This window comes from Thalia democratica, chromosome 3, assembly GCF_965202585.1.
Source record: "Thalia democratica chromosome 3, ktThaDemo2.hap1.1, whole genome shotgun sequence".
In the NCBI taxonomy this organism is placed as follows: domain Eukaryota; kingdom Metazoa; phylum Chordata; class Thaliacea; order Salpida; family Salpidae; genus Thalia; species Thalia democratica.
Window position 1 is genome coordinate 37,775,456 of NC_139167.1, and position 19,878 is coordinate 37,795,333.

The following is a 19,878-nucleotide window of genomic DNA, read 5'->3' on the forward strand; positions in this document are numbered from 1 at the left end:
GCAGGTTGATTGAGTAGCCACGTGAGGAAGATTAAGGACACGGGTTACTTGTACACTGGAGTGCCTCAGTAAAAATAAAAATTTAAAGATTCACAGCTGTTACTTTCATGAATTATAAGCTTTTATTTATTTATTTTCTGATCAATTTCAAAATTTAGTGCGTACAAAAGTAAGTATACAAGTAAACTGTGTTTAGTAATAAAGGTTGTGTTTATAAGCTAAAGTTTAGCTTGTGAATGAAAATTGTCAATCAGGCGCTAGGGCTAGAGAAAAACTTAAAAAATGAAAATGATAATATGTGTTAATTTTTTTTATTGACTTTATAATTCTTATCAGAAGAATATTTTAGGCAAAGCAAAATGAATAGCAAAACATGAAACATAAACATTATCTACATATACAAATAAAAAAAGATGTTGTTAAGAAATTAAATTATCTTATTTAGTATATGAAAAGGAAGTTAGTACGGCTACCTAAGCTTTAAAAATTATATATATAAAAAGCTGATTTTTTATTAAAATCTTTTATTACAAAAAAAAAGTAAGAATGATTGAAAATAAAGTAAGACGTAACAATTTCACTGACTAATCTTAAAATTTTAGTTAAAAACTCCATTCCTTCTTTAGCATAAGGTTAAATTCGTCATTTACAACATATATATATGAACAAAAAAGAAAAATGTCATTAAATAGATAATGTTAACTAATTTTGAGTTGGTTTACTTATATGTTTTTGAAATATACTTCTTATTTTTATAGTTAGATTAGAAAAAGAGTCTTGTAACTAACGTTGTAATTTAAGATTTTTGATGTTAAAATAAAATAAATAGTAAGAATAAAACAAATTGTTTAAATCAGTGTCATTTAGTAAGTTTTATCATATAATAAAGCTAAACTTTAAAAAATGGCTTTTAATTATATTTAAACAGAAAATTTTATTGATATTTGCTTAGACTAATACAGATTTTATTGATATTTGCTTAAAACAAAGAAATACTTTTAATAATCAATTCCAAAAGTACTAAAAATTCGCTTTTTAAGCAATATATTTATAGTCAAAAACATTTTAAACAAATAAAACTGTAAAAACACATAATGAACACTTGAGGTAGAAAAATACATTAACCTCCTATCTTTTTAGTTTTATATAAACCAGTAGAAATTAAATCATGTTTACTAAAAGTATTTGTGATTAGTGTTTCACCTTTAAACGTCAAATAATTAGAAGATAAAAGTTATGTACGATAAATCTCATACCAAAAACTTAATTTAAAAACAAAAAGAAATTTAAACAATATGCTTACTAAAATTAAAGGAATTTTAAGTAAATATTTCAAGTGATAGATAACTCTGTTTCAAGTTTTAAAAGGTTTAAGCCAGATTTTTTTTAAACATTCAACGAAAAACAACGACAAAAGGATTAAAAAATTAAAACTTTGCAAAACTTATAAGAATAACTTAAAGTGAATTAAAATTAATTTAAAAAGTAAAACTCTAAAAGTTCCTATTTGTTTAATAAAAGTTTAAAAAAGTTTTAGTATTCTACTTTACGAAAATTTCAACGTTGCATTACATTTAAAAAAAATAAAATGTTTCATAAAAAAGCTTAACACCATTATACTCGTTATCGAATTGAAAATTCTGTATAAATATCAGATAATTAGACATACAGAAAAAACTATGAGTAGTTCTTTTATAACGACAGAAACAAGCTATATTAAATAAAAAAACTTAAAATTATATTTGGTGTTTAAAGTATGTAAAGTTACTGCATGTATTTTATTTATTCGTCTTTGTTTAAATCTTCAAATTTTGAACAACTGTCTTTTTGTTTTGTTTTTACATTTTTAAAATACTTTCTTACAGCAAGTCCAACAGAACTAGTAAATATTAGTACAGCGCCTGTTATGCTGTAAACATTGGGAATACTGCTGAATAACACTACCTGAAATTTGTTTAGTGGTTTAGCTTGTTTTAAAAACTTAAAAACGCTGCAATAAAATAAATAAAACAACTCAAAGTTATTGTTTACTAAAAGCTATCTAATATTTAGTATATTTTAAAAAATAATTGAGAAACACAAGACGTATAACTAATAATTAATTAATATGAAACTTTTAAAGTTAAGTGTTATTGAAACATATGAATGATTGTTAAAGATTATGAATAGTTTTAGTTAATATTAAAAGGTTTAGACTCCGTAAGGCTATTTTATGTACAAATAAACGAATAAAGTGCTTGAATATAAAAACAGATGTTATTGCAAAGTTAAATTTACAGTAGTTTTAGTTCACAATTGAAACTTAATTTTAACTACCATTAGTATTTATGTTATATAACTAGCTTTAAAATAAAAAATATACCTTACACTAAGCTTATTCTAAAAATATCTATCAACATATATAAAAAAAACACTACTAAACTTGAATCAAAAATTTGACTAAAGTTTTTTCTACTAAACTATTAAGCATTACTTTAAGAATCCCAAAAAAACACTAATAACTATATTTTTTCAAACTGTTTATAAAACATGTGCTTTTATTATGTTGTTGAAATTTCAAATCAAACAATATAAATTTATGATAAAGTATCTAAGATTACTTGAACATTGCGAAAAAATAACCCACCTGCACAATATATGTAAGTATGATTTCTATGGACCTCATCACTCCAACTGTGCTCGGTCGCTCGTACTGCAGCGACTTGGTGATGAGAAACTTGCTAGTGTTGCCTAGCAACCCCAGTGAGAAGAACAGCGGCAGGTCCGCCAAGCAGGGTATTACGTAATCACCTTGAACGTAGAAAGCCACGCCAGCTATGACGAAACAATGCACGACGTAGCTAAAAACACCCAATAACGGCTCCACCTTGCCGGTGGCTCTGACTATCGTCAGCGAGCATCCGAGAGTTATGGCGCCACCCAGCGTGTAAAGAACCCCGCTTAACTGTTCGGGGTTCGGCTCACTAGAGGTGCCAAACACAAACTCCGGCTGGGCGATCAGCACAACTCCGGCCATGGATATGACTGCAACTGTCACGTCGAACTGTTCGAGTTTTAATTATTTTTTCATAAGTTTATCAAGCGAATTTTCAAACAGTATTTTTAGTTATCAAACTTTTTTTTTAAATAAATTATAAGGGTATTTTTGTAACGTTCATTAAGTTCTTACCAACGTGTACGACTCTTTAAGAAAAATCCTGGCAAACACTCCTGCGAAAATGGCTGAGCAGTATGAGATCGCAACACAATCCCCGATTGCGATCCTCTGAATGCCCTGGTATAGGAACATGCTGACGGCGGATGAAGAAATTCCCCTGCCGACTAGCAGCAGCTGTGTGCGACGCTCGGACACGAAGATCGAGTAATTTCCTCTCCATTGATTGTAGCTGATGATGGGGAGAAGGGTGAGAAACTGAACGCACGAGCGCGCTAACAGTTTCTCGGTTGCGGGGGTTTTGACAAGCTTGACGACCGTGTTGGATAGGGTCATGTTGACTGAGAATAACAAGCAAAAAAGTAGGCCCTTGTACTTTTTCATGAAGGGGGATTTTGTTTCATTTTCGAGTGTTGTTTCGGCAGAAGCTGTTGACATGCTTTTGCGTAATTGTTTGTCTGTGAAATTGTGTGTTAAATAATTGGACTAGTTGTTTTTGATATTTTTAGCTCCAACTCGTTCTAGAGCTATGATATACCATAGTATTACTTATTTAATTTTGAACGAACTTAAAAACTATCATTTTTTATTTAGACATTTAACTATAGTTTATTACTATAAAAGAGAGTATATAAAGTATATATAACTTTTAGCAGCTACAAAAATATCAAGTATTAGTATTTTATAACATAATCGTACCTGAACTCATTCTAAATGGCTTTCTTTGTAGTATTTAAACTATTCCTGTATAAACCTTAAAAGTAAAAAAAGAAATTTAAAATAACAAAAGTACTTAATAGTAAATAAGTTGTATATTATTTTAATAAAGAATGTTGTGCTTTTTTTAATCATTTTAAGTAATTATTTATTTTATTCTTGGTTATTTTTTGCAGTACTTTTTCTTAAACATACAAGCTACAACAAGTAATGAACATTTAAAAAAGAAACTTATTTAGTCAAATGTTTTTAAAACTTACTTAACTAGTTTTTTTTTTGTTCTGCCTTGTTTTTTTCATTACAACTAAGCAAAAAACTTAACAACATGTTTTATTTTTAAAACAAACAAATAACTTTCTACAAACATTGTGTGAATTGTGTAAAACGCGTAGTGCAATAGCAACAGTAATAAGACTTTCCAAATTTTAGTTTATTAAAGTCTAAAAAATTGTTTATACTGAGTCCAGAAGTTTTATCTTAGAATTCAGTTCAAGACTGTTAAATCTACAAAATGTGCAGTAATGTTTTTTCTTGGTTCATTTATTTGAAAACTAGTTTTAATTAAAAAAAACGCATACATTTCATTTTATGTTATAGAAAAATATTAAACTACATATAAAATCTCAGTTAATTTATATGTATACTATTTACAATTTTTTATAAAAAAATATTTGTGTAAAATTTTATTAAGTGTTTTATAACATAACTTAAGTTTAATACTATGTATAAAGTAAATCATTATAAAATAATTTTGATCTAGTTTTATAAACTAAAACAAATAAACTAAAAGTCTGTATTTGTGAATTCAAATTAGTTAATTATTAATTTTTAAAAGACAACGAAAAAATACAGTTTCAAAAAACCAAAAGCACATATATTGGTTACAAATAATGTTAAGTGTTTTATTCTTGTAAACTTAATTATATAGAAAAAAATTAAATAAATCTCATTTAAAAAAGACCTTAAACAATGCCAATATCTGATCACAGAGTATTTATAAATTTGAAAAAAATACTACTTTATTGCTACTTATACTGTAATACTAGTTAATTAAGTCATTCGGATAAAGTCTTTAATTTAAATTACTATATTTTTCTTTGTGCTACGTTAATAGTTTTTTATGTTATATATAAACTAAGTTTTGATGTTTTTCGTTCACTACTCAAACTATTCTAAAGCTAAAACATGTAATAAATCAAATTGAGTTTGTTAGAGTTTTATTTCTACTTTTTTATTTGAACTCAACTTTAACAACAAAATTTAATACTTTTATACTGTATAAACTAACTTTAACATTTTCATAAAATAAAACTTTAAGTACTGTGCACTTTTTCTTCTCTTATTTGTAGTTTGGTACCTTAATATTGTGTTAATTATTTTAGCCTCGTCTAAAAATTGCTTCACGACTATAAAAATTCGGACAATTCAAGTTTCCACAATTCAAATTCTCAATTTTTATGTTAAGGGGAACAACTCAAAAAATTATACATATTTGTTAAAGATGCGTATTATCATGAATACCTACAAAAACTTTTATTTCTTTGAAACTTTTTAATTATTTTTGGAGATACGGCTAAAATAAGTTATAAAATATAGTAATTTTTAGTAAAAAATAAAACAGTTTTCAATATATTTTTTTGCAAAAACTAAAAGTGTCTGTAGGTATTATTTAGACCTACATACGCTTTTATTGTCAAAAAAAAGTACTTTTTGAGTTGTAGTCCTTTAAAAATATTTTGATAATTTGATTCGTCCGAATTTTTTAAGTCATGTAGTCCTAAACATTACAAGAAGTTACATCGTAAAGTTAAAGTTACTATGCTATACACTTTTATTACAAGGTATTTAAAAAATAAAACACACAAAAGTTAAGGAGCCTTTTATTACGAACAAGCTCTTCTCTAATAAAGCTGTGAAGTATTTTAAACTATACTTAATTTGTTTTTCTTCTAAAAGTTTCCAAATAAACGTAAAGCTAAATATATATTTATAACTAACTCTACTTAATAAAATCAAATGTGTTGCAATTACTTTTATGATTTTTTTTTTGTAAACTCATCAAACAATGTGCAACAGTTAGTTAAAATAGAGCTATGCAGTCTTATAACATTACTTCTTGTTCTACGTTCAAAGTTTGCAGTTATAAAACATAAACTATCACAAGACGTGATAATATAGCATGAACAGTATTGATTTTTAACAATCAAGCTTAAGTTTAAAAAAATACCTTAAAAAAAGTACAACTTATGGTTAAATCTGATATTTGTTTTAGAACTAGTAGTTTCAGTGGTTTTCAGCACTTTAAATGGAGTTTTATGTAGTATATCTAATTTTTTAGTGAGTTGGATTATTTGTTACTCGTGAAGTTTTATTTATAATACATACTAAATAAAAGTAAGTGAAAAATTGTTTTTTGTTTCATACACTCTTTAAAGTTTGTTAACTTAACTATAGGCTTTGTTTAACTTTTGTTTCTTGTTTTACTTTTTGATAAAAAAAGTTATATAATAACTAAAAAAATTAGTTAAAAAAATGCCATATTTTCTATCATAAGTTGTATTCTAATATGTACTTTAAAAAAATACATTTTAATTATTCTTTCCAGTTATAGCATGGTTTTTGAATAATTAAATAAGTAATCTAAAGTAATACAGCAACTAAAGGTTTTTATTTTGTCATACTAATAATATAAACTTTATCAAAATAAAACAAAAGAATCTTCATGATTTTAAATAACAATTGTCTCTTCTTATGCGATTTGCTACTAAAAAATAATTATTATGTATTGAGCACTACGATACTAAAGTTAAGTAGTTAATTAAAATTATGTTATATTATAATTATCTTCTATTGTTATTGTTTATTGAAAGACAAAAAAGCGGTCAAAAAGTTTGGTCTACGGACTTGGTGTACGAAGGAACCTTTCGGTTATTGAGCCGTACCCAACACAATTTTACAATTTCTTACAAGCTAGTAAAAAATATTTTTTTGTAATCTAAGTTGATCAAATCTATAGAGTAAATTGACTGATTACTCTATTTTATAGGATAGAAAAATAAATGTACCAAAAACTACGTACAGTTTTATTAATAATTGTTACTGAGACCTAAAATTTCTGTTGGAGAGCCTTTTTATTTTCAAATCTCTCTTGCAAAATAATACATATACATGCTTTTGTTTTAAACAGTTTTCGAAATTTTGTTTTATTTTTATCGTTTATTTTGAAATACTTATTGCTCATAATCGTGATATTTCAACAAATATTATGCAGTAATTTTCTAGAACAAAGCATTTACTAAAGCACTCCAAGTTCTTGCTAGATAAATAATAAATCAAATAGTCATACTTAATAATGAAAACGTTGCAAATAACGGTTTTACTAAATGAAACTAAATAGATAAAACGAATCTCGGGCGGCACTAAGATTTTTTGTGTGAGTTATCACATACCTATTTTGTTTAGTAAAAGTCCTTTTAAAACAATTTATTTAACACTGTACTAACAATTGTGAATATTTCTTATACAAAGTAAAACTTAAAAAATAATTGTTTGTATCTATATAAACTACAAACTTTTATTTTACATTTAATTCAAAGTTCTAAAGTTCACTTAAAAAATAAAAATGTCATTTGTACAGAAAATTTCTAAATATTTTAAAATGATATTACAATTTTTCCTAGAACCTGGAATTTTGTCGTTGTGTACATTTAGATCAGAGTTTCCCTTTTTTTTCATAACGCTCCCTTTGACGAACTTAAAAAGCTATCGCCATTTCCGACAATATTTTCCAAAAAAAAACTACCCTTAAATACGCCTAAGATTTTTTTTTTGCAATTCAGCTTAATTTAAGAATATCTATTTTTAGTTTCAAATTATGGCCTCATAGCCACCTTTGCAGCTTATGGCCTTCTTTATTTCTGAAGTGGCTCTGATTTAGTTACTTTTAATTAATGATAGTATTTGGTTCTGAGTTTAAGTGTTGATTTAATTAGCAAAAGTTTTATTGTAATAAAATTTTGTGATTTTTCTATTGTATATATGTACATTATCTTTTTAATTTTCAATGGTTTTTGTATGCAAGATTAATTTTTAAAATTAAATAGTCAATTTTTTTAACTAGAAGAATAAAACTCACAACAAATTGAAAACATCAAGCTAAAAAACGTGCGTGATGTTTTGTTTTAATACAAAGCTTTCAGGGGGACGGGTCATTTTTTCACGAGGGGTCACTTTTACACGAATAAATTTTTGCACAGAGTGTCAATTTTGCACGAGAGTAAAAAAAAACTAATATAAAAGTTACCGACCAAGGGTAAGGGCTTAGGGGTAACAGTGATACTTAAAAAATAAAAATATTAATAAGAAAAAGAAATCTACCTAGGGTAAAGGTCAGGGGTAACATTGATAATAAAGAAATTATGAATATAAAAAAAATAATTTACATTAATAATAATTCAGAAAAAGGGTAAAGGACAACAGTGATAATTAAAAAAAAAGATTTAAACCTGTGCAAAAGTGTCCCTTAGATCATTTTTGACACCTACCCAATTTTCAGATGCTACATGTTAAGAACAGTTGATACAGTTTTTTTTTGAACAAATTAACAATTGTGATATAACATTTATTATAGAGTGTTGAAGATTCTTGAAGTAAAATTGCAGTATCTGGTCTGAAATAGCGCATTATCTCAACTAATTTATATATACTAGCAATTTCAGTTAATTATCTTGTAAATTAGTGCAGGATTTTAATTTTCATACGCCTTCTTTTTGGTTATAATTTAATTATTGCATCATGAGATTTTACATTTCAAACTAGTTACTCAAGTTCATTTTGTTCTGCTAATTTGCTAAAAGCTTAGTTATTTTCTGTAAATATAACAAGTCTGACAAAAAACAAATACTTTTTACTTTTTATACATTCAACATAACAAAATTTAACAATTAAACAAAACAATAATTTTTGCCCCTTCAATATAATTGATATAAAGTATAAACTCACAATTTCCATGTTTAGATTTAAGCACAAAAAACTGTCTTTTTATTTATTTTGAAGTCTAGAACAAACTTTTTTCAACTTACTATCTGTCATACTGTTCACAAACTATTCACATTTGAAAAGTTTACAGATTTTTTTTTCAACTAAAAGTTTATACAGCATATTTTAGTTTAATGTGTCTAGTTTATAAACTATTTCTTTATTTTTATACTGGGTTAGTTTGTAAACTATTTCTTTATTTTTATACTGGGTTAGTTTAAATCGTCCTATAGCCCGTTAAAAAAGTGGTTGTACGCACGAATCAGTGCTTTAATTATTTAACTAAATTTATTTTTCAGCTTTGATTTGATATATATTTAGTACCAGGTCCAAATTTCTAAAAAATGCTCTTAATGACGTATATACATAGAAAAGGTACGCATCCGCTTAAGGTACGCACTCATACAAAAAATTAGTAAAATAAATTATTAAAAACATTATTATATATCATAACTACTTTAAAAATTCACTAGTTATACTCTTTTAAATTTTAACAACGTAAACCAATTTAAAGATTACTGCTAAGTAAATTAAGCTTAATATAATAAAACATTAACAAAACAACGTAAACCGGGCTTTAGTTTATAAAACATAAAAGTAAATTTAAAAAAATCAAAACTAATTAGGTACAAACTTTAATCAAAATATAGCTCTAGCTTAAAATTACAAAACTATCTTAACTGAGCTCCTTAAATATATAATTCATAATCAAAGAAAACATCGGCGAGTCTAACTGAGCCAAAGCCTGAAATTGTTTTTGTTGAGAGACAAGCTCAAATTAGTATAAAGGTTTATTATTGTTTAGCTTTTTTTTTAATTACAATTTTAAACTATCCTTTCAACTTCTTTAGTAAAATAAAGATTAAAAAAAAAATCTTTTAGAAAAAAAAGGAATAAAAAACTAATAGTTTTAATAAAACTACTACAACGACTTAAAGCTTAAGTTTTAATTTTTGATGCCAACTTCAACATTTTTCTGCAACTAATAGTAGTACAAAGTACTAAAGCGACCGTTTGATTAGATCTCAACAATGTTTTAATGCGACTATGCCTGCATGATGAGTCCTAACAAGGACGAAACCGGTCGTAAGTTGTCTAGGATGCTGTTGATGGTTGTGTGGTAAAATTCATATTGTTGATGGCGCAAAACATCTTAACTATGATCGATAGATGACGGCCGAAATAAATACTGGTTGCTCGTGATTAAAAATGCTTAATAAAAATATCTAAGTACTTAAATTCATACTTGGATATTATAAATAAATTCATTTAATGAACCTTGTTAGGTATAAAAACAATTTTTGTATTAATTATTTTAGAATTTTCAACTAATTTTTAATTAAAAATTTAAACTGTTTAGAACTCATGAATTTTTATCCTATATTTTATAATTCATAGATTTTTCAAAGTTCCGGAATTTGTTCCCACCTCGACTACAATCAAATAAGTATTTATAAATAAAATAAAAACATGCAGTTCTACTCGAGTAGCGAGTATACACTGTAAAATTTATTAGCAGTATTTTCTTAAATTTTTAGAAGTTGATTAATCAATATGAAATATAAATAAAAGTTACATGATAGCTTACATTTTTGATTAGATAAATAATGTTACAACTAAAGCTATTAAAATCACAACATAAAAATTGTAATAATACGTTATTTACTACTAAAAAAACTTGATAAAAAAGCAAAGACGTACTGGTTGTTATCGAAATCATGTAAAACGTTAGGTAGTTTCAATTTGGTCGAATTGTGTAATTGTTACTTCAAGATCAAAAGCATCAGCAGTGATAAACAATCAAAAGCACGCACGAATGGACGCTAGGTAGTAGTATTTGTGCAACAAACTGTGTAAGCAATTTCTCACGCGTCTACTCCGCCTTGACGAGGTTGTCACCGTTCGGCTTGTCTCCCTTGCTTCTGTCGACGTTTTTCAGATACTTCCTCACGGCCAGCCCGACGGCGCTCGTCAGGATGAGCAGGGCGCCGACGACGCTGTACGAGTTTGGAATGTTGCTGAACAAAACTATCTGGAAATTTTGTACACTTTTAAGTTTTTGTGTACCACATTTTTATTACTTAAAATAAACAAATAACTGATTTATACTTTCACAAATTTAAGTTGTTAAAACGACGTGTAAGTTTTGTTTGTTTACTTTGATAACGTTTGACCTGTAGCCTTGCAAACAACTTGAGTAAAATAAAAACTAATGTAAGTAATCAAAGTAAAAACTGTCATCATTCAAATATGATTGCATCTGTATAATGATCACTGAGTTAGTTTCTTTTATACTCTGTTTGCTGTGACACTACAGATAAAGTTGGCCACTACTTTATTAGTATTATTTATTAATTCAAAGTTAGTTACTAATTAGTTTATATTGATTTTTCTAATCTTGAATCAAAATACTTGAGATTATTTTAAGCTAGAGTAATTTAATACTCAAGACTATCGATATTAAAATGTTAAGTTATTATACTCCTAAGTATTTTAATATATTTTAATATAAGTAAGTACCTTAGTATTTACCAACTACGATAAATATACCACAAATTGCTGATGACCGTTTTTATCATGCGGAATTGAGGTAGTTGAACTAGTATCAAAAATGATAGAAAAAATTATTTACGTATAGGAAACTTAACTGATTATTTTTAACTCAATTTTTTGTTAATTGGTTATTCAAATTTCTAAAAACTTTTAAAAACTATACAAAAACTTGCCTTGTATTGCTTAAACAGATAAAGTCAGGGTGATCAAAAATTCTTTTAAAATCCAGAATTTTAGATTTTGTTCTAACTTTCTGGTATATTCATTTACCGATACCTTTTTACTCTGATTTCAAATTTGAAAGATTTAGGATAAAATAACTTAAATGATATTGTAATATTATTTTTCTTTTTTATACAATTGCAACTTATATTTATTTTTTTTTTACTTAACTACTTTGAGTATTTGTTATAACAATGTTTTAAAGCCTTAGTATTGTTTTAGCATAAACAGTAATTTTACTTAGTCAAACTTAAAGTTGGTTCTGAAGCTTCTGTTTTCTTTAATAACATGAACTTTCTTTTAATTAAAACTATTTTTTCTAATGTATATTAGTACTACTTCCATAACAGGATATAGTTGCTCAAAAATGTTCAATAAAACACTATTTTTCAAAGATCTATAAATTTCTTCACTTAAAACGAACAGCACTTGGAAAATTTAGTAATTTTTAAAACTGAAAAGGTATTTATGATTAGTGATAGGTCCCTGTTCATTTTTTGCAACTATTAACATTAATATATTTAGTTTTTCAAAAAGTCTTTAGACTAATCTTAATCACCCTGAGTTTTTCAAAAATTTAAAACTAGCCTAGAAGTGTGGCAATCCTGTTAATAGTTGTAGACAAAGAAAGACTTATTTGACTTTTATGATTTTTTTTTACATCTTTTTAGTGTGAAGTCACCTTATATACAAAACCTTTTCGACACATTTACTTTAGTTTTTTATATCTCAACAGGTACTTTAAAGTTTTGCCTGTAGATATTAATCTGATAGATAAGAAAAAATACACAAAACAAGATTAACTTTAATAAGTCAGGTGTACTTATTTCATAAAAAGTAATTATAAAATAATTTCAACAAAATTGCGAGGTGTACACTATCTTTTGTAAAAGTTAAAACTCTAAGATACTCACAGATTTTCAATAACGAATTGTTCAAAGTTTCAGGATTTTACATGATTTTTGCTCCAACTTTCAACACATTTCAGAGTTTTTTCCTAAAATTTCATGTTTAACGGTTCCCACAGTACTCAAGGGTTAGAAAACAGTTTAATCTCAACGCGCTTTTTTGTTTCTACTACTAACTGAACAACTGGCGGCAAAAATCGAGTGATTTTGTTGAAACGAAAAAAAAAAGTTAACCTGCACGACGTAGGTGAGTATTATCTCGATGGACCGCATCACCGCCACCGTGCTCGGCCGCTCGTGCTGCAGCGCCTTGGTCACCAGGAACTGGCACGTGTTGCCCAGCAGCCCTATGGAAAAGAACATGGGCAGCTCCGACAGGCACGGGACGACGTAGTCGCCTCCGAGGTAGAAGGAAACGCCGCTGATGACGCAGCCGAACACGGCGTAGTAGAAAACCCCCACCCACGGCTCCAGCTTGCCGCAGCCCCTGATGATGGTCATGGAGCTGCCGATGGTGACGGCGGCCCCCAGCGCGTACAGCACCCCGCTGAACTGCTCGGGGTTGGGCTCCGAGGACCTGCCGAAGATGAACTGGGGCTGGGCGATCAGCGCCACCCCCACCATGGATATCATCGCGAGGCCCACGTCGAACTGTGTGGAATTTATTTTAATTTATTTTGTGCGTTTGCTGAAATTAAAGAATTTAAAAAATAAGATATAATTATAAACTACCAAATTTACATAGTTACTATGATTAGCATGTAGGGTTAGAATTTTCAACATTTAATAATGTCTTTCTAAAAAAATAACTAAGTTTAAGTTACAAAAGTAAATGCTTAATTAAAATTAGGCCCAACAACATGAAGATGTAAAATAAAATCTTAAATACTTTCTTTAAGTCGCAAAATTATTAGATTACTAACTTATAGTTAAGAAACAGCAGGACAAGTCAAGTTATAAATTTAATAAGGTTTACTTGTAAAAAAAAAATAACTAAAACAGAACCGTCTTACCAGGGTGTACGACTCCTTCAGGAACATCCTGGCGAACACGCCGGCGAAAATGGCCGAGCAGAACGAGATGGCGATGCAGTCCCCTATCGCGATCTTCTGCAGGCTCTGGTACAGCAGCAAGCTCGCCGCCGACGAAGAAACTCCCCTGCCGATCAGCAGCAGCTGGGTGCGGCGGTCGCTCTGGAATATCGTGAACTTTTTGCTGAACTCGCTGTAGGTGATGAAGGGGAGCAGGGTGAGGAACTGGACGCAGCAGCGGGAGAAGAGCTTCTCGGTGGCCGGCGTGTGGACGGACTTGACGACTGCCGAGGTGGCCGTCATGGCGAAGGTGAACACGAGGCAGAAGAGCAGGCCGGCGTACCGGGTGAGGAAGGGCACTTTTTGGCGTTTTTCCTCGCCGGCGCCTTCCGTTTGGCGCTCGGCCAGCCTTTCGTGAAGCTCGTTGTCTGTGATGAAAATACTTCTTCAGTCATTAAGTAAAGTTATGAAATAATTTTTTATTTAGTTTTATTTATTAAATTATTATACATTGATGTTATTATATATTTCTTAAATAACATTTTTGTTTCAACAGTACTGGTGTTATGACCTACATTCTTTATAACCACATAATACTTTTTGTTAATCTATAGTAACTGAATTTTTTTAAACTTCAAACATAATTACTCTTACTTATTTTTCATTACTTATATAGTTTTTGACTAGGTACTATTTCAAGTTTTTCTTTAAACATTTTCAATATAGTGTTATATTTTACCAAACTAAGATAAAAATATGAGTGTAAAACAGCGTTTCTTAAAGTGAAGACTACCGCTTGTAAGGGGTAATTTTTGCTTTACGGGGCGTTAATCAGTATGGCAGCGAAAATTAAACGGATACTTAACTACAGTGTTGCCACTCGTTTTCAAAAACATTTTCCAGATTTTTAAAAGTAAACATTTTTGGGTCTATTTTTATTTTTAGTTAAGTTTAAGATATGAAAATGTGTAAATAGTATAAAAACATTGAAAAGATACTGTAGAGCTACTTTAAATATGTTTTTTAATAAAACATTTTTTTGATGATGACAAAAATGTTTTATTCATATGATAGATTTTTTGAGTCAAATCGAAATTTTGAATGGAACATGTGAAATTTGTTAAAATTCCAGGTTTTTTTTGCCTAAATTGTCAAATTCCAGGTTTTTCCAGGTAAAGTGGTAACCCTGTAACTAGTAAAGGGTGATTTTTTTTTTTAATTTTCGCCAATGTTTATGAGGGTGTTTATGAATATGAGCTTGGGAATATAAAACGACTAGTTTATAATTTTGCATGCATGGTTTACTTGATAATAACAATGAACCACACTTATTTTAACAGTCAACGCTTTATGTGTAGAGCTTATAAATGCACAAAAAAAAAAATTAATTAAATTCAAAACAAACTTTTGCAAAAAGTTAATACAAGGAAAACAACTTTTTGGGAAAAAAATATTTAATTATTTAAGGAAACTTTTTTCACTTTTACTTCGCCCGGGCCAACTAAGTGATGAAAGCAATAGCCTTAACCCATATAGCAAAAAATTATGACTTTACATAGCAACGAATATAATTATGACTTTCCACAAATCATAAATTAACTATCAGGAACATTCAGAAAAGTGCCATTAAAAGTAAATTAGCACCAGTTAATTTTGCTAATAGTACTTATTTATTGTGTTTACATCTTTAAAAAATATTTTTTTATTGCTTCAAAGTTGTTTTCTGTATAACTAGTGGGTTACAGTTTCTGTTTTTTAATTCATTACAAGCTTCGAAACTATTTGACCGTAAAAGATAGATTAAAAATGTGCTTAAACTTGAAAAATAGAAAAGTGTACAAAAACTGAGTTATGATTTTAATTTAAAATAAAACAATGCTGTTTTTTAACCTTTTATGCGTAGGTTGTACTAAAAAACTAATGTTATTACTGACTTTAATATGTCTTTTTTATATTGTTAACATAAAAATCTGTGTTGTCGTTAAAAAATAAGAACAAAAAATTAAATTAGATTCAAATTAATACATTTAATATAATACTGTATTTGGATCAAAAATCAAATTTGTTAAGCTTAAGTCAAAAAATACTTATTAAAACAGGTCAATAAAAAAAAAATTGTATAAAATTTTTAATAATATATTAGGGAGTGAAAATGTACCAAAAAGTAGTTTTAAAATAAAATTTAAATAAGATTGATAATATTTTTTTTTAGTTTTTAAACCTATAAATTAGTCTAATTAAAATAAACAAAAACATACCTGATGAATTATTCATTATTAAATTGTGCAAACTTTTCTTGTTTCCCAAAAATTATCAAGTTTAATTTCTTAACCTGAAATTAATCAATAAATATTTTAGAAAATTAACTTTTAATTAACGTAATGTATTTAAGTTAATGTTTTTTTAGCTAAATTCATCATACTTTATTAAAATTATCTTTTTTGGGTATAAAAATTTTTCAAGTTTATATCTAAAAAAATATGTTTTGGCTGTCACCTTTAGCTACAAAAGAATACATTTTATGTACACATTGTATATAACTATTACTTACTGTACTTATATATGTTGTTTTGGTTTATACAACAACAGTTAAACATTCAATCAGAAAAATTTTAACAATAAACTTTAACACTTATAAAGAAAAAGAAGTCAACGAAACAAATAAAATAAAGTGTATAAATACGACCTACCTATTCAAAAATAAAAAATATATACAGTTAAAACACACAAATAATAAAACGTTTATAGAAATAAAAATCGATAAACTGCTTAGTCATTACTAACCTCACAATAATTGAAAAACATACTATTGTCATGCTAATAAGTAAATTGATAACTTAGATATGTTGGCAGAAAACAACTTGTCAATATAATCACAACTATTATAAAATTTTTGTTTAGTAATATAATTTGAAAGTAAAACAACTTTATGATTCAATTAATGTTAAAAGAGTTGTAAAAACAACAAAAAAACACTCAACCTTCCTAAAGTAATTAGTAATTACTAACTAAATAAAAAGGTAATTTAATTAAAAGTGCACTTTTATGTCTATTTATTTGAAAATAATTTAAGCCTATAATTAATTATCAGTAACAATATAATACTTAAAGATTATCTACTTATTAATTAGTATTTAAAACAATAAAAGTTTTATTAAACTTATAAACAAAAATATAAGCACAACTTTTTATATAAATGTTTTAATCTTAGTCAATTCTTTACTAACTGTATTTTAAACGTGTTTTCAAAATAATAAGTGTTTTCTTATGCTTCAAAAAAAAGTAATAATTTTGATAAAATTACATGTAAAAGAAATAAAAAACTTATTTAAATTAAAGCTAGTTTTCTTTAATAAAATACTGACTTATTTAAATAAGTTGAAACATAAGAAGTTATGCAAAAATATCTCTTAAATAAGACATTAACAATTACTGAACTTATTGTACAAAATTTAGAGTGCCTATAAAATTGACAAATTCAAATACAACTATGAAGAATATTTTTAAAAAAGTATAGAAGACAACAACTAGAAATTTTATATAACATAGAACAAAAATATTTTTAGTTTAATTTTTTGCTTTACTTTTTAACTGTCTTTAGTAAATTAAATATGGTTTTAAAAATTGCTTACACTACTTTCAAATAACCTATAACATTAAATCAAATAACTTAAAATAAAAGTAAAAATAAATAAAATCATTAACTAACTCTACTAAATGATTGGTTAGGAACTTATCAACTATAATAAATAAATTATTATAGCTAATAAACAGTAAATAATTATAAAAATTAAATTTGGCAGATTTTAAAAAATGATTGCAAACAAGTTATCAGTTATAAGAAAAGAAATAGTTTTAAACTTGTTTAAACATAAAATTTACAAGCAAAATAATACATTTTATTCCTGTTTTGATTCTTTCAAGCATTTTCTCAAAGCAATTCCGAAAGCACTGACGAATATCATTGAAGCTCCAATTATACTGAAAACATCCGGTACATCGCTTAAAACCAATACCTGTGCAGATATTAATATACTATACTAAATTTAAAGTTATTTTGAAAATCTATAGTTTTAAAGCAAACTACTATTTTTTTATGTTTTTATTCAAACAACTATATTTTTTAAGTAAATATCATGTGGAAGTACAGTTAAAAGTAAAAATAGAAACTTGTTATATGCTAATATTTATTTAAAAAAATATAAAACAAAAGTTCTAAACTCTTTAATACATATTTATCCTTATTGTGTCTTAAAAGAATTAAAGAAAAGTAAATATTCAACTATGCAATCTTACTTGCAACAGAAACACTTGAAATATGGTTGTGGACCGCATCACGGCAAAAGTGGTGGTGCGCTCGTACCTGAGCGCCAAAACCAGAAAGGACTGGCCCAGCATGCCGGTCAGCCCGATCAACAGCAGGAAGGGAACTTCGCTGAGGCAGGGAACTTCCAGCTTGCCGGTGGCGAGCAGCAGCGTCAGCGATATGACCAGGCCGAAAAACGTAAAGTAGAACACCACCAGCACCGGGTCCGTCCTCCCCAGCCGCCTCGTTATCGTGAACTGCAGTCCCAGCATGAAGGCGGCCAGCAAGGCGAACGCGATGCCCAGGTACTCGTCGGCCCCGTACTGCGAGTCCTGCAGCCGCGCGAAGACGAAAGGCGGCTTGGATATGAACGTGACCCCGACGACCGACAGGCAGGCGAACAAAATGTCCATCGGCGTGTAAGGCTCCTTCAGCCACACCCTGCTGATGAGGCCGGCGAAAAATATGCTGCAAAACGAGATGGAGGAGGCGTCGCCCATCGGGATCCTCTGTATGGACTCGTAGAAGCACAGCGTCGATAACGTGGTGCTGACGCCGCGCAGTATCAGAATTCTGAACGTTTTGCTGGAGTCCCCGAAAACGCTCACGCTCAGCTTCGAGGACCTGTACTGCAGGAGGGGCAGCAGGAAGACGAACTGGACGCAGCAGCGGATGAAGAGCTTTTCCTGGGCGGCGACGGAGGTGGACTTGACGAAGAGCACGTTCGAAGACATGCACAGCGTGTAGAGGAAGCAGAAGAACAGACCTATGAACTTGCAGGATGGAGTTGATTTTTCTTTCGTTTCATCTTCGTTTTCATTTTCTAAACATATTTAAATTATTTTAAAAGTAGTGATTAACTTTTTTATATACGATCAATTATTTTATAGTTAATTGAATAGTAAACTTATGTTTAAAAAATTTGAAGTATTTTTAAAAGTAGTTAAAATAATACAGTAAACCCCTGCTTGCAATCAAAAACAGATATTCTGAATATGATATACAGCTTATAAAGTTACAACCAAAGTTGAGCAAAATAATAAGTAAATGAAAAATAAAAATTGTAAGTATACAATGAAAAGCATTTTGTCTTTAGCAAGCAATATTATTTCTTAGTTAAAACTACTTACAAACAAAAACTAAACGTACCTATGTTTCTATCCATATTGTTGAAAATATATTCTTTGATTAAGAAAGTTATACATAAAGACTAAAACAATTTTATTTATTAGGTGTTTCAAAGTATTATAATTAAAAATCTAATACAAATTACAAAAAAGCACCTATACATCAAATCTTTCAAAACGCATTATTAGAACATGACTTTTTATAATGATTTATATTTACTAAAAAATATTTAAGACACTCATCTTCAAATGCAGAACTGTATAGACATTTAAAGTTTTAAACCGAATATGTGCCATAAAAAACCAAAGCAAGCGTTAAAAAAATTAAATAAAAAAAATAATCACAATTTACTTTAAGTATATGCAAAAGTATCTATCAATAATGTTTTCAATTAATTAAAAAACAATTCTTTAATACTTGTGCACAAACTCCTTCACAGTTAAGTCGTGTGAATATGTATCAAAGTTAAAAATTGAAAGCAACAAAAAATATTATAACTTAAAAAAGTGTTGAATTAAAGAAAGATAATCACTTTCAAACTATTGTTAAAAGTTTTTAAGCAAGAATATTTGATTATTAAGTTAAAATATAAACACTTTAAAAAAAATACACTAATCAGGAACAACAGTATCAATTCATAGACTAATATTAGAACATGAAACTATTTCATAGAAATCATGAAACTTATATAATAGAAAATGAAAGGAAAAAATAATAAAAAGAACCAAAGAATTTTTTTATCTTTAATAAAAGTTTAAAAAATAATCCATAAAATACTAAATTATATACATAAAACCAGAAAAAAACTCTTTTCTAAAGTAA

The 19,878-nt window shown here is 28.0% G+C and overlaps 2 protein-coding genes across 2 annotated transcripts; both read right to left on the reverse strand.

Annotated features, from left to right (window-relative positions):
• Positions 1-1,782: 1,782 nt before the first annotated feature.
• Positions 1,783-3,592, reverse strand: LOC145832255 (solute carrier family 35 member G1-like). Its single transcript, XM_082939575.1, has 3 exons — positions 3,170-3,592; positions 2,627-3,043; positions 1,783-1,944 (listed from the first exon to the last, which is right to left on the reverse strand). Exons 1-3 carry the CDS (start codon positions 3,590-3,592, stop codon positions 1,783-1,785), a joined length of 1,002 nt encoding a protein of 333 aa, XP_082795701.1.
• A 6,817-nt stretch (positions 3,593-10,409) lies between these two features.
• On the reverse strand, positions 10,410-19,149 carry LOC145832256 (uncharacterized). The gene is made up of 6 exons (XM_082939576.1): positions 19,078-19,149; positions 17,919-18,751; positions 17,548-17,638; positions 13,605-14,050; positions 12,826-13,242; positions 10,410-10,940 (listed from the first exon to the last, which is right to left on the reverse strand). The coding sequence occupies exons 1-6, from the start codon at positions 19,091-19,093 to the stop codon at positions 10,782-10,784; spliced, it is 1,962 nt and encodes a 653-aa protein (XP_082795702.1). The 5' UTR covers positions 19,094-19,149; the 3' UTR covers positions 10,410-10,781.
• Positions 19,150-19,878: the final 729 nt, after the last annotated feature.

Coding starts and splice junctions, on each gene's coding strand:
- LOC145832255 (XM_082939575.1), bottom strand. CDS start 3,592: ATGTCAACAGCTTCTGCCGAAACAACACTCGAAAATGAAACAAAATCC. Junction 3,044..3,169: donor TTAAAGAGTCGTACACGTTG/GTAAGAACTTAA, acceptor AAACTCGAACAG/TTCGACGTGACAGTTGCAGT. Junction 1,945..2,626: donor TACTTACATATATTGTGCAG/GTGGGTTATTTT, acceptor AACAAATTTCAG/GTAGTGTTATTCAGCAGTAT.
- LOC145832256 (XM_082939576.1), bottom strand. Junction 17,639..17,918: donor TTCAAGTGTTTCTGTTGCAA/GTAAGATTGCAT, acceptor ATATCTGCACAG/GTATTGGTTTTAAGCGATGT. Junction 14,051..17,547: donor CGGAATTGCTTTGAGAAAAT/GCTTGAAAGAAT, acceptor TTTTCATCACAG/ACAACGAGCTTCACGAAAGG.